The sequence below is a fragment of the Hesperophylax consimilis genome, chromosome 25, assembly GCF_061612785.1.
Source record: "Hesperophylax consimilis isolate HC1 chromosome 25, BYU_Hcon_1.0, whole genome shotgun sequence".
Taxonomy (NCBI): Eukaryota; Metazoa; Arthropoda; class Insecta; order Trichoptera; family Limnephilidae; genus Hesperophylax; species Hesperophylax consimilis.
In genome coordinates this window covers 14,347,691-14,362,849 of record NC_142860.1, presented here as the reverse complement: position 1 = coordinate 14,362,849, position 15,159 = coordinate 14,347,691, and the positions used below count along the sequence as shown (strand labels likewise).

Sequence of the window (15,159 nt, the reverse complement as noted above, 5' to 3'; positions counted from 1 at the left end):
TAAAATTCCTTACATTGACGAAGTTACTATTTACAATAGTTCAGTCTGGCGGCGTGAATGTAAAGTAATACAAATTATTGAGAAAATTCTGCATTGAAGGATCAGCGAAATTTTGCTTGTAAAATATTATTTAGTTCTATTTCTCTCCACTGAAAAGAATGTTGGCGTCTTAGTTTCGATTTGATAGCCAAGTTTCTTGAATAGTCATGTAACGACCCATTGAAATGACAAAGTTCTATCTGGTACGATAATATTATGTGATAACGGTCTTTAAATTTATATTGTATAGAGTCTATTATCACATGTCATGTTTGTGCATGGACTATTCTGACAACTAAGATAACAAAGTTTCAACTGATATAGCAAAGTTGTGCGATAATGAGCTCTATAGAAAGTGATTATAGAGTTTATTATCACATAACATAAATGTGTCAGATGAAACCTTATTATTCAAAAAGGTTTGTACAGTATTCGCTGTCCAGTCCGTAAAAAAAAATTCTCGGTCGGGAGCTCGGGAGAAACATGTCCGCCGTTATGTGTTTCGTTTGACACAAGTTGTTTGTATTTTTCAACACGTCAAACAGCAGTTATAGTGTTTAAATGTTATTAAAATATGTGTGCCAGTGGTTTGACAGATTCATATGAGGTTGTTATATAAAACTGGTGCTATGGAGTCCCTGCGAAAATGGTTCTACAAACCTAAGGTAAGTCACAGTAATGATAAATATTATCTTGGTGTTGTTTTCGTCGTGTAGATTAATGGCAACCATCCAGAAACTCTTCCGAGGCACTGGGAAATGTTTACATCTCGTTTTTTGTTCTCAAACAATCGTTAAATAAAGTAAATATCCATTCTAAAAACTGACACACATAACCTAACCTGCACTGTCATCAACCTAATTACCTTAAAAATCATTTTAAATCATCCCAAATAGTTTTTAACATACGTAACACCAAAGATCAGAGTCTTATCTTTTTGAATAGTGTTAAATTTGTTTATAATTGCTGCAATATTTGAGTTTTTTGTTATATAAAATTCTGGCCCATCTGTCACTTAAATTTTCTCCTCGCCTGAAGTAAGAGTTTTGTAACATTTCTCGTTTGGACATTGGTTGCATTTCTCGTAATCTCTACATTTATTTGCTATTCTAGTACGAAAAATTGATAAACCTTGTTTTCAATTTCCTCAATGGCCTTAATACAATACAATCTAATTAAGTATATATCGATAACGCTTTACTGAATCAGAAGTTACACTCAAAACAAATAATATTATTTGCTCATGTATTCTGCAATAATTATTTCAAAATATCATACGCCCTAGTAAGACATGGCACGATCAAGTGAAATTATGAAATACTGTTAAATTTTATATGTGAATTCCGGAAGAGTTCCAAAAGCTCCCAACTATTCAGAGCCGTGCTATGGCATCCCTTATCGGGGTATGTTATGACTTATGAAGTTTGAATGAATAGGGACGTAAAGGAGACGAGGAAGAGTATGGTTGGGGAGAACCTGGCTATTCAAATCTGGTCTAAACACAACTAAATCAGTGTCAATCAAAAAAAAAATTCGCGCTGCGAGCGTACCCTAATTATTAATTACTTACATATCAACTTTTTCCCCCTACTTGTTTAATAATGTACAATGAAAGTAGATATGAACCTACCTATAAACTCTCTCCAATTTAATAAACAAAATCAGAAACTAAACAACTCCAAAAAGTTCAAAGCGGTTCAACGTTATAAAAATAAAAATATATAGTTTGCTCACTCACCCGCGTCTATTTCTCAATTTAATGAAGAGGTATTAATAATAATAACGGATTTTCTTAAGCGCAGTTTTGTTATAATCAAATTTAGCGGTACCTACCTAACAACTTACTAACTTCCTATTTTTTATGCTGTTGTAAAACAGCCTGTGTGGAATGGAATCATTCCTAGCCTGTTGATTTTTTTTCATTGTGCTACTGCCATGTAGGTAACTACCATTGACATTGGATGTCTATGGTAAATACCCTCGAAGTTATCATATAATATGGATTCTGTCAACGAAATCTATAAATTTATTAAAATGGAATTTAAAAAAATCATTATTCCTTATGACAACACCGTTTTTAGAATAAAAAACATTTTAGGTACAAAAATGTGATGTTATGTTTGACTTCCGAATTTGACAGCTTGACTGGACGGTAAGAATGACTAACTCAATTTTCTAATCCCTTTATTTCATTTTTTAAATGGTTTAATTTAACATATAATAAATATCTTATTTTGATAAAATGTCGAATTCCGCTCGCAAAATATTATAAATACCAATCGGTTTCAACTTAATTACTACAAATAACTATTATGTCGTGGGAGATGGTAAAAGATGCATTAAAATTCAATTTTTTCTTAATCAATGTTAAGTTTGAGGGTTAGGAAATATAATCATTATTAAAATAACCCAAACTAAAACCCTAAAAACCTCTTATGTGCATGTTTGCTTCAACCCCCGACTTATGTTGAAATAATCAGTAATATTCAAGTTGAAATAAAGTGTTTTTTTTTTAAAAGAGTTTTTGCATGCAGCGGAATTCGGCATGTTTACCATTATTTGATTAATTAATAATTAAATATTTCATTATTTGGTAATTTTGCATTTCAAAAATGCAAAATTACCTTTTCCTGTGATTTCTCGCCAAGTGTTAAAAAATAAGTTCTTAAATTAAATTTCCTCATAATATGTAGAATCTTTCCTATACCTCTCCCTAATTTCTAAACACAGTTTGATTTTATTTTTCGGTGCCCTTTTCATTGAAATAACGGTCAAATAACACAGCATTTGTATTCCTGATATCAATCTAATGTAAAACAAAGATTGACATATTATTTATCATTCGAAAACTGGCATTAAAACTGATAACAGTGATAAGGAGTAAACATTATGTCAATATTTTGGACAAGTTCGCATGAAAATACCTGAAAAGAATTCAAAATTCTCTTAAAATAAACCTTTTTATCTTCTCCAATCTAATCAAGAATCCTTATCGGCTTTTTTATCTGTGTGTAAATATTTTGTCCCCCGGCACAACTTATGGAACAGTGATGGAAATTCTATTGTTTCGAATTGTGTAAAAGAATCGAATGCGTTCGATTATCCCCTTTTGATTTAGCGCTACGAATTTCACTCTGTACAAAATTGTTTAGTGCCCAAATAAATTGTATTTATGAAAAGGATGGTACATTATGAATTACCTAATTTTACCCTCTAATAAAACTAATTTAACCAGTGGAACGCCGATGGGTTGGTCTTTGGCTAGCATTCTAATATGATCTTTGTTAAAATAATTTGCGATGCGATTTTGATCTTAATGCTTCGAAAAATGTATGAAAAACAAGATCAGCGTCGTTTGGGCTAATAACTGTATTCTGTAAAAAACGATGACAATCTTTACTATGTACACATATCTATAAAACGCTATGAATATCCAATTTTACCCAAAATACTCGTCGTCAAACGTTATTTATGCGATTCCCATATTTTTTAAACGAAATGTTTCGAATTATATTTCCTCATCACTATTTTATTACAAAATTCTAGGTAAGTACTGCTTATTTAAAAAATATATTTCTATTCCTATTTCAAACATCCTTTCCGTTATTACTAATATTATGCCTCACGTTATAATTATAAATTATTAAACGTACTACTCTCCCACTTTCTCACAATATACGCATGTGACAGAAAGTGGCCAATCAAAACAGAGCTCTCAGGTCTCTCAGTAGAAGGACCGTATTATCTAAGTATGTTAGGTATGTACATAGTATGAATTTATATTATTATTATTTTGTCTGGTCGACATCCATTAGAATTGACCTATATCCTCGCGTTTCCCCTTCGAATAATAGTTAATCTGCCGTGAAATAAACGATTGGTAATTCACTACATTGAGTCATTGACCACTTCCTTTGTGTAATCCTAGGGCAAGTTATTTTCTACACTAAGGCCATACACTAAGTTCACACTTACCTCGGTTTAAGTGCAGCATGTTTTCAATACCATATTATATAATTTTTTATGAAATTTGTTTATATCTGTTTTTCCTCCTTCATATAATCCGGACCTCTTCAAGACCCACATTAATAAATTTATACAACAAACGCTACCCTAACCCGCCTCGCTACGCTGCCCAATATAGTTACCCTGTCTTTATACAATGTGAAGACAGAGGCGCTCTTGTGAGGCGTCAAAAAAAAAAAAAAAATATCCTTTCCTTTCTGCTTCCCTTTCAAACACCCCCCAGTCTCACAACATTTCCCCGAAATATGACTGCCGTAGTCTCTTTGGCTCTGGGCAACTGAAACTCTCGTACGATGTCACATAAGTAAAGAAGAATCTGCATTGAATACTACACACACTATCAGGTAGGTACGAATCTTCTTTCCAGCTTTGAATTGGTTATTTTTACAAATAAATAACTTTGCTGATAATTTTGGATCACTTTTGTCGAATGCCCAGTCGCGAATGACCAGGGTCACATAAGTAAAGAAGAATCTACATTGAATATTTCACACATTATCAGGTAGGTACTAAACTTCTCTCAAGCTTTTCGTTTGTTATTTTTACAAATAAATACCTTTGCCGATAATTTTGGGTCACTTTTGTCGAATGCCTAGTCGTTAATGGCCAGCTGATCCCCTCTCTCTTGTGTATTACTTAGAAACACCTTAACAAAGCATACTTGAACAGAAGGCACCTGCTTAGAATTTTACCTATGCATTAAAGAATTATCTTTCGCTCTAGAACGAGGTGTCAATGTAGGTACTCACTTTAGGTTATGAGTCATTCTATGGTCACTCACATTACAAGTGACTCGAATGCCTGTCACTGTAAATATTATTAACATGGTAAATAAATAAAGAATATACCAAATTCGATGGATCGTGGCAACAAGGGTATTTTCAACAACTATGTAATGCAATGTGTAATTTCAAAATTTTCATTCAAAATCATTGATTTTTAAAACTGCATATTCTGAAGCCGTTCGAACAGGTTACTACGTCATTATTAATATCAGGCAAACTATTTATATCAGGCACCACTTATTTTTAATATTCTTCCAAATCAAATTAATTCTATCAATTCCTTAGTTAAATTTAAAAGGTTACTTAAGATGTTTGTATTTACAGACGATTATCGTAATTTTTTTTAATTCTTGACCTTTTTTTTCAAAAATAAGATTATATATAAGTCCCATTTGCTAAATACTGAATGTCACCCTAGTTGTCTTTGTTAGTTTGTTTCTTCTTTGGAATAATGATTCATAAGTAGTTATGGTTCAAATATAGTTACAATATACTGCGAAATTACCCATTTGGTAACACATCTAATACATATTTTTTCTCTCTTTTGGAAATATTTTGTATTTGAATGTAGTATTACTTTAGGTTTGTGATTACTCCATGTTTTCTTCACTCAAATGTAAATTGTTAACCTCGATACAGGCTTAGCTCTAGTGAGGTTGATTTTTATGAGAAAAAACATGATTAATGTATAGTGAGATGCAATAAATAAATTTAAAAAATGTTTACAGATACTCTTATGAACTATTTTGTACAAAATGTACAGAGGATTGAAGAAATTTTTTTTTTTACACTTACGTTACACCTTTTCGGTCACTTTAATTATTATCGATTTTCTTGGATTCTTCCACGAGCTTCAAAATCGGAATAATCAATGTTATAGTACAAACCTTCCTGAAGAAAGTTTGATAAAAGATTTTTCATTGAGATAGTGACGTTTATTTGGACAAATTGTGTAATTCCTTTTTTTAGGTAACATTTGATTTATATTAACGTAGGTACGTATTTAAGTACCTACTTATAAATCTTATGATTTCAGAGGATATTTTGGTTTTGATAAACGTACTTTTCTGGACGGGAGGTCTACACTGTTCACATAACTATCATAGTGTAGTTATTACATTGTGCGGCGTTGTAGAGATTTAACATATACATATATTTAATTTGGGGGCGGATATGGGTACCGCCGCCCCGAGAACCATTCATTGGATAAACACCCTTTCTGTAGGTCATCCCATCAAGTGTTTTGCTACGTTTGGTGACTTTTCGGGGTCATGTGGTGAGGTTTGTCCAGGTCTTGATCGGAAGTGACCTTCTTGTTTCCTTCCAATCACACAACATCCCCAAAGTTGACAAAGGCCCCAAGGGAAATTATTTTCCTCAAATATGAATTTAAAAAAAACTTGAATTAAATTTAATTCTTTGTGGACCTAATTTCTTTCTTAAAATTTTTTTACCTTATTTTGTAAAAAAAATATATTTTTCTACAAATGTATGTAGGTACCTACCTAATAATAATAATAATAATAATGATAATAATACTTGGATGACTTGTATAGCGCCGTTTTTGTGCAAAAACACCTCAAGGGCGCTGTAAAGCGGTACCTTCCTCGTAACACTGGTTAAGAGGAAGCTACAAGCCAAAAATTTGTATATCGTTGGTATGCCTTATATCGTCATGCATAGGCACTAAAATCGCTTGGCAAACGGAGACAAAGCTCGATTTCAAGCGTAAAAGTGGTTTTTATTTATTTTGTAAACAATTTGATAAGAAAGCAAAAAAGTCAATCAAGGTAAACTGTCACAGATAATCTCAGCCATAATATTATTTTACTTATAGTTGTTTCTTTCATGCGTTCTTCCAATCTATTGAATAAATACATTTTTAGTAGTTTACATTTGTATTTTATGATGAGTAAATAAAAAAAGTTTATTTGAATTGTACTCAGGGAAAACGATAGGAAAAATGTCAATTTATCTAAAGCATATTTTTTGGTATTCATAATGTAAACCAATTCGTTATAAAGATTAATCGAACATAGAGATTTAGCATTAAGCTTCGCCCAGCAACACTGTAGAAATTAGTATTACGACCATTTTTTTGTGTAACTGATTGTTTTCCGAACAGAAAAAATGTATTTTCTTGAATATTTATTTATTTTTAGACGATCCCAATAACACCCAATATTACAACCATATAATACCTAAAACATCGAACTGAAAAATATACGAGTAATATGGATTGCGAATAAACATAGCGTCATGAAATATTATTATATGCATTGCCACAGCGATATTATGAAAAACAATTTGATTTACTGTTAAAATGTTTACATAACAATAAAATTATCCTACAATCAAAGTGCAAGCGTTTTATTTGATTAACAATTACGCATTAATGATAAAGACATAATGTGTAATATTTCAGTATAATGGCACGTATCGAATATACAGGGTGTATCGGCACGTACCCGACAAACTTTAACCAGCTTTTCCTTAGCACATTTGGAGTAAAAAATGTTATGGGCACTTTGCTGTCCGGTAACATTTTTTTCAATTAAAAACAAAAAATTATAAAAAAATCCACACTCCGTCACTCTCATTGGCAGTGTTTCTTTTGTTCAACAGCTGTTATTAGCAAGTGTGTCAAAAAGCATATTCGCTCTTTCATACACACTAAATAATAATAGTTAAAAATGAGACGAATGGTGCCATGCCATTTCGTTGTGATTGTAAAAGCGCGCCAATGTAGGTATATTACGTATATTATTCAACGAAACTCGAATAAAATATTGCCAGATTGGTTTTCAAACTGTGACAAAGGATAAAACAGTGGTGACATGTGGTGAAAATATGAATGGTACATTTTTTATTAAAAAAAAAACGTTACCGGACAGCAAAGTGCACATAAGATTTTTTACTCCAATTATGCTAAGGAGTAGCTGGTTAAAGTTTGTCGGGTACGTGCCGATACACCCTGTATGTATTATCATGCTTTCTCTGTACCCTCGCCTGCACTCCGTCCCGTGTCCGATTTTTGTGCCCGAGGATAACCGTAAAGGGTGTACATTGTACATACGGGGGACGCTAGTGCCACCCTTCTGGCGGTACGTGATTTTTATCTTCGTCTACGTAAAGGTTAATATGTAGGTTTATTATCATGTCTTCTCTGTACTCTCGCCTGCGCTACTATGTCCCGTGTCCGTTTTTTTACTCAATTTTTTATTCGATCGTGAAGGGGTACTGGTTATGTTAGAACGCTATCACAAAACGACCGATAATAATCTAAGCCATAACTGCGCAATTGATGATTCGTTTAGCAATCGGGCTGCCCCTTCTCCTGAAAACTTTCATCAAGAAGTGTATCAAAATTCTGCTTTAACGGGTGAAATTTCATGTAGGCAGTGATCTTCCTTCTCTTTCGAAGTTCAAGTGTGCAAATTTTCATCAATCTGAATATTATATAGATTTGTTTAAAATTCAAAACCCACAATGGGACACTCTTATACACGGTGTCCTGAAACTCGTAGTGCAAGCGGGAAACTTATAAATCTACTTCACATTTAAAATCGATTGTGTTGTATAACATTATTTAAATTTAAGCTTTCGTTTTCGAGTAAATCGAGACCGAAGTTGGAATTTTTTATTTCAAAATTTTTAAAAGTCGATCGCTGTGGGTTTAATATCAATATCAATGTGTTTTGAAATTCGTTGAAGAGTAGACCCGCCTTAAAAAGTTTTTTTTTTTGCCCTTTAGTTGCCAGAAAAATGGAAAAATGTTTAAAAAATTGTTTTTTGGGTTTTCTGTGATACAGCATAGATTTGATAAATTCCAACAGAAGTGAGGAAAAATTGTGCTTACTTTGATAAAACGGACATGCCCAAAACACACTTCTGTCTGCCTTCACATCTTCAGTGATTTTAATATCTTCATTATTTGCTAGTTTTATTATTTTTAATAGATTTTTTGCACTCTTTAGACAACAACGCAACAGATCGAGAATTGCATTCATCGATTTGTTATTCTCGACTGACCAAACTCACACTGCATCCGTCATAACACGCTAATGATCTTGAATCAGCAGGTGAGGTTAGGTTGTGTCCACCAACTTTAAACGAACGTTACCTTGGCAGGTAGCGCCCACGGCCGTGACTAAACTATTTATCGACCAGAGAATAAATTAACAACGGAGTGAATTATTGTGTTTTTTTTAAATTGATAACTTCATCAGGTGTATGCAAGGTAAATATTAAAAAAAATCAATTGTGATGATAGGAGATATATCTTGTGTCCACTGTCCAGTAGCGTACACTCCACACAGGTTGAAAAGCTGTGCCTACCCTAAAATAAACAGCATGTTTCGTCCAAACGGACGGTCTCCGTGGTCAAGGGGTAAGACTCTCGACTAGCAATTCGAAGGTCGTGGGTTAAAATCGCGGTGTGCGCAAGTAAATTTTATTTGATGAATTTGGTGCAAGACCACCATTCAGATCTCCTTCCCCGCCCCCCTACCTTCAGCCTACAACATAGCCCAATTGGGGATGTCATAGTCTGACTGGCTCCAGACGGTTGGGAGCAGTTGGGACTCTTGTGCGGTATTCGCATAAAGAAATCGCTTTCTCGTCATAATAATATCGATGGCCTAGCGGCACACATGTGTGAAGTGCAGTTTTAACAAAAACAATTACGTGTTTTGTTAAGCATTTATCAAGATCACTTTGTAAATAGATGTTTCGTGGGAAAAATAAATTACTTATTTCATATGGATATTTTGAATTATCATTTATTTCAGAATGGATAAAAAGTGGATAAACATCTTATAATTAACCTGGAGTATTCTTATAAATTTAATTTTCAAAGTGCACTTAACACATGTGTGCGCTAGGCTATCGATAGATTATCCTGAAAGTCCAGGGTCCAAACCATATAAACGTCCTTTTCTTAAGGCGATACCATACGTAGTAATGCGAAATCACGTGTTTTTGGTTTGAAAATTTGATCGCCTAAAAATGTTTCAGATGCTTTAACTAAATACTGCGAGTAGAATACATCTTGACCTTTGAAATAATCGAGTATTTTTCAGATAAGTCTATTTATAAGCCCAGAAAAAAAATAATGTATAAGGCCTATGAAAACTGCTTTAAAGTTCAAAATCTCCTACTAACGAACCCATTTTCGGTTATGATTTTATTGTATAATTTGGAAAATTAAGTTATTTATAAAAATGATCGGAAAAAAATGTAATATTTATGCCTGAACATCCACAAAATAAAATAAAAGGCACTTTTTGGCCATGTTTTTTTCTTGCATAAATCAAAACAGGCGGATGGTGTTAAGCGGGAATTTAAACCTTATCGCCATCTACGTAAGGGTTGTTATTGATAGCGGCTCAATTTAAAATATTACACGACGTAGTGCATCGCCTTAAACTTGTTCTTGCTTACACTATTTTCGGATAACCGCATCCGTATTGCGTAATTAGGTCATACACGATTTTGGCCTTGATAATCGCATTTCTACTGCATTCCACGTGACAAATATTCAAAACTTTAACACAGATATAATAATTATTTTTAATTATCTTATCGCAAAACAATGCAAGAAGAAGAGCTTATTGTTTGCTAATTGTTATTTTTGACAGTTGTCACGACAATAGCGTCGTATAAAGCAAATTGATATGCGAAGGGATCCACTCGTATTGTTAGTTATCTCTACAAGGCCGTCGATTGTGAATCAAGTTCTTGACTCCCTTGTGGTCTTGTAATATAATCTTTATAATACTTCCTGACAGTCGGGACTCTCCCTGAGAGAGAGAGAGTTGGAGTTGGAGCCATTGGAGGTTGCCTACCACTTTCCCACAGCCTTCTAAGTAAACAGATGGTATCCTCCTTCAACGAACACGTCAAGACTCTAACGTTTATTTATAAAAGAATCTACTTTTTATAAAAATTACTCTAGACTCCCAATGTCCTGGCATACAGTGTTAGCAGGGCTAGTCTAAGGTACCTAGGAAACGCTTCCAATCCTTTTTTTTCATTAACCCCACACAGGAGACCCTGATGAAAATAATTTCCAATGCTGTGTGGTCGTGGAGGGTCTGTTTTAATGAAGTTTGTAAAAATATTTACTTTAAAATTGTTGAAAAATGTATTTGTCAGTGTTGGTTTTGTATTTTTTTGTTTGTAAATTATTAGCACACATAATGATATGAGCTACCTCAAGTTTAATAAATAAATAAACCGTCCAGTCCAGAATGAATTTTGTTGCTTACCTGGTCAATAAAATATGGGTGGGACCAAATATTACATTCGCAGGTTGATTTTGCCTCGAAAATCAATCGAGACAACTTTTTGTCGTTTATTTGCATAACGTCTATTTTCAATGCAGTCCCAATGGCAGCCTACCTACCTACCTTTTACGTGCTTAGCCATATATTATAATAGTATGTATCTGCACACTAGGTATAGTCGGTGTGGATCTTAATAATAATAAATTAATAAAGTATGAAACCATCGACCTGCGAAGTCTGCGAACCTTTAAATTCAACACCAAAACCAAAAAATATTAGTTTAAGAAAATATTCGAAACATCGAAAGGAACATTGCTTTTTACCTTTTGTTGGTCTGCAGGAAGCAAATCTTCTTCAAAAATAAAAATCTAAAGTTAGCAACTAAATGCGAAATGGGTAAATGGCCGTGTTTTTGAGGATTGGAACAAAGTGGTGCGAGTCTTGCATGAATATTATTACGAGTAAATATTTTAATCCGAGCAGTATACATACGGCCTTGTTAACCGTATAGGTATACCAGCGTATTAGGGAATCTTTATAAGTAAGACTGGAGGGGTTTACATTCTAGTTCTAGATTCTAGACAAAGAGTACGGTAATATTAACCATTATCTTAAAACCAATGTGTCCTGTTGGCATTTATCCATGTCTTTTTATGGAAATCGCAGAAATTTACTCATTCGGATTATATTATTGTGGTTGACGGTCACTCGCATTATTTGTTGGCATCAAAATAAACACTTTTATGTTTCATTTCCCGAAGGACCATAATTTCGCGATTCTCCGAAACATACGCCCAGGTTTTTTTTAACTGCAACATTTATGCTGTATTTTAATCAAAACTTTACTTAATGTGGAAAATAATAGCCGTCAAAACAAATTTATTTTCAGTGAAAGCAAAATTGAAATTGATGGTCAAATTATTCAAAATGTTACTGTTATGAAATACCTTGGAGTTATATTAGATTCCAAAGAAGCTTTCTTTTTTGGGAAGAATTCGTTACAAATTATCCAGATAAACTGTAATCATTATATACAATCCCATTATTGCTCCACATTTTAACTACTGCCCAACGATTATTTTCTTATACGAGTATAACGACACAGAACCAAATAAGGTGCAAATTCTCCAAAATAGAGCAATGTGAAATAGATTTTCATAAGTAACTATTATGCTTAATAAACTAAATTGTGAAACAGATGCTGGCATCGAACACGATGATATTTATACATAAAATAATAAACAACCTATTACCAAAATACGTTTCAAAGAATGCTCAGTTCAATAATTTGTATATTACATTGTTGCGTTGACCTAAATAAATTCTAGAATTTTAAAAATATGCACATTTCTTGACGCCGCCGTAGTTCTAGTTATTATTATATGCGTGACTTCATATTCCTTGACATTCGCTTGGATCTGCAAACCACCTGCAAATTGAAGACTAAATGATAATTTTTAGTAACGAATCTGTATATTTTACCCTGAGGAAGGAACAGGGGCTCCGAAACGGGTTGGAAAAATACTAAAAACAAAGTTTTTTTTTTAAATTTTACACGTCACAATACTCTTACACCTGTCTGTACAATTTAAAGGCAGGGGAGCTTTGTCACCACCCGGTTGGGCAGCGCTGTGATGCGGATTAAGGTGGGGGCTGTGGATGTGGATGAATGGATTTATTAATGCAGGTCTTGAAGAGCGGCCGAAGCAGCTTTTCTCATGAAGCCAACATCAACCGTGAATGGGTGTTCCGTTCTTGTACGTCGAGTTTCACGCACGTGCACCAGGAATCAAAGCTGCTAGTTCCTTAGATCAGGCTCCATTAAAATACCTATAGAACAGACTCAGAATCATCATCAACAGACATCAGTCTACTAACAATGGATTGTCAATCAGACGGACCGCTCTTTGCACAGTATCAAGTAAGTTATCAAATGTTTTTGGGCTCAAGCCCAGAGGGTTTTTTATCTTCTTCTTCTATCTTCTTATTCTAATATATAACGTTGATTGTATGTTTGAAGCGTGCTGCGTGGATTCGATTTGTATACATTACAAATCTAGAGTTTTATTCCCAGGTTGATGAAATTTTGCTCACTTGACCATCAAAACAAGAGGAAGGTCACTATCTGCATGAGAATTGGATAAACTCTACGTAAAGCCCGGGCAACGCCGGGGACTTCAGCTGGTTGTTTTATAATTATCTGTATACAATAGTATAATAACTTGTATATGTTTTTAACTTCTTTTTGTGCATTTTTTAATCACAGGGCACTATCTTTATAAGGTGAATCGATATGCCTTTTACAGTAGAAATACTTGCTAGCAACGAAACTAGCCAGCAATCAAAGGAAATACGCAGTAGTTTCTAGAACACATTATTGTTGATATGTTTTCAACCTGTTTAACCACAAAGAAAATGTGATGCATACTAACACGTAGCCTATATAATATTATTATGTCGCCACGGAGCTCTGTAACCGTGGATATCGCTGTAATCAGCGCTTTCGAAATGTTAGATTTGTGGTATTTTTTACAGGGAAATTTACTGGTTTTTGGGAAAGTCGTTGAGATGAAAGTGCGTTATTTTTATTTATTTATTTCTATACTCGTACATACAGTTTACAGGTAAATAGATGATGCGTGCGAGTTATACAAACATATTAATAAGGCTGATAGAAGGTTGCACAACGAAATCGGAAAGCTTCCCGAATGAAATTATTGTCTGACCGAAGAAAGACCCTTAAGTGAAATCATTCCGACTCTATATATATAGTTATTGTTGTTTTTGTATCAACATTTGTACTACGGTATATGTACAACGTTGTATTATTGTTTTTTTTTTAAATATTTTCTTATTTATGTTACCATCATAATACGTGCATTCGCCTGGTTTGGGATATTAATAATAAATAAATAAATATGAAACATTGTAGTTGAGTGTAAAATTATCATTATGTAGGTGTAATCATAATAATATTTGGATGATTTTTAAAGCGCCGTTTTTGTGCAAAATCACCTCAAGGGCGTAAATGGTTAAGTAGCAATGTTTTGTGAACACCTCACCACTAGGAGAACCTGTGCTGAGGTGTTCTCACGTTTAAGATAAAGTTTTGTTGTATGTTAGGTTAGTAGCAGTTAAAGACACCATAGTATAAAGATAGTAACGATAAATATGATTTCGCTTTTGTTTCATCTGTCAAGTCCTTAAAAGATGACAATTTGTAATATGCCATTCGTAGGTTTTTGTACAAACTGCTTTCTTGCAAATTTTCCTGATCGGTAAGATCTGGCGTCATTAAATGTTCACACCTTTTTCTGACTGAAATTTCTAAGACAATACAAATATTTCAGCTTGCACCGTAGAGGGGTATTTTCACCAAGTTTGAATACCATTCAAAATGTGTGGAAGATTTAAAGTTTTCTTTCTGTTTCTGATCATTGTACTAAAAATGTGTAATTTTACCTTTTTTCTTTCATAATTATTGATTTAAAAACGATCTAAAACCACACATTCCGAAACGGTTCCAACTGGCTACAACGTCATTATGATATGGATTACGCCAGCGTAGCCCGGCGTGACGTCAACGCTGCAGAATTCACCAATAAGAACGAACTTGTCATTTTGGCGGCAAATTTAAAATGGTGCAATTTAAATCGTTAAATTTATTCGTCAACATAAGAATAAAATACCTTCTTAATAGTAATTTTTTATTCATAATAATAAAAAAAACGCGAAAATACCCTATTTCCGTCGCTGGAAAAATCAATTTATTTGCTAGAAATTAGGACATGACGCCATATTGTTTGTTCTAAATTTTTCCTTTGTTCAATAAGTAAAATATCGGCATAAAGAGTATTGAAACCAGATTGAAAACTGGTCGATACAAATAATTTTATTGTAATAATAACACAAATAAAAACATGCCTATTTTATAAATTAGTCAACTTGTTAGACGGGCTGCAAATGGTCATTTTGATTTTCCATTCGGAATATTTGAAAAAGAAAACGAATTATTCTTTCCA

The 15,159-nt window shown here is 33.4% G+C and overlaps 1 protein-coding gene across 1 annotated transcript in view; it reads left to right on the top strand.

Annotated features, from left to right (window-relative positions):
• Window positions 1-447: 447 nt before the first annotated feature.
• Window positions 448-15,159, top strand: part of LOC149411565 (uncharacterized) — a 104,739-nt gene continuing 90,027 nt past the window's right edge. Inside the window, exon 1 of the mRNA XM_089646776.1 lies at window positions 448-704. Coding sequence (XP_089502902.1) covers window positions 642-704 — 63 coding nt within the window. The 5' untranslated portion in view covers window positions 448-641. The remainder of the gene's footprint in view (window positions 705-15,159) is intronic.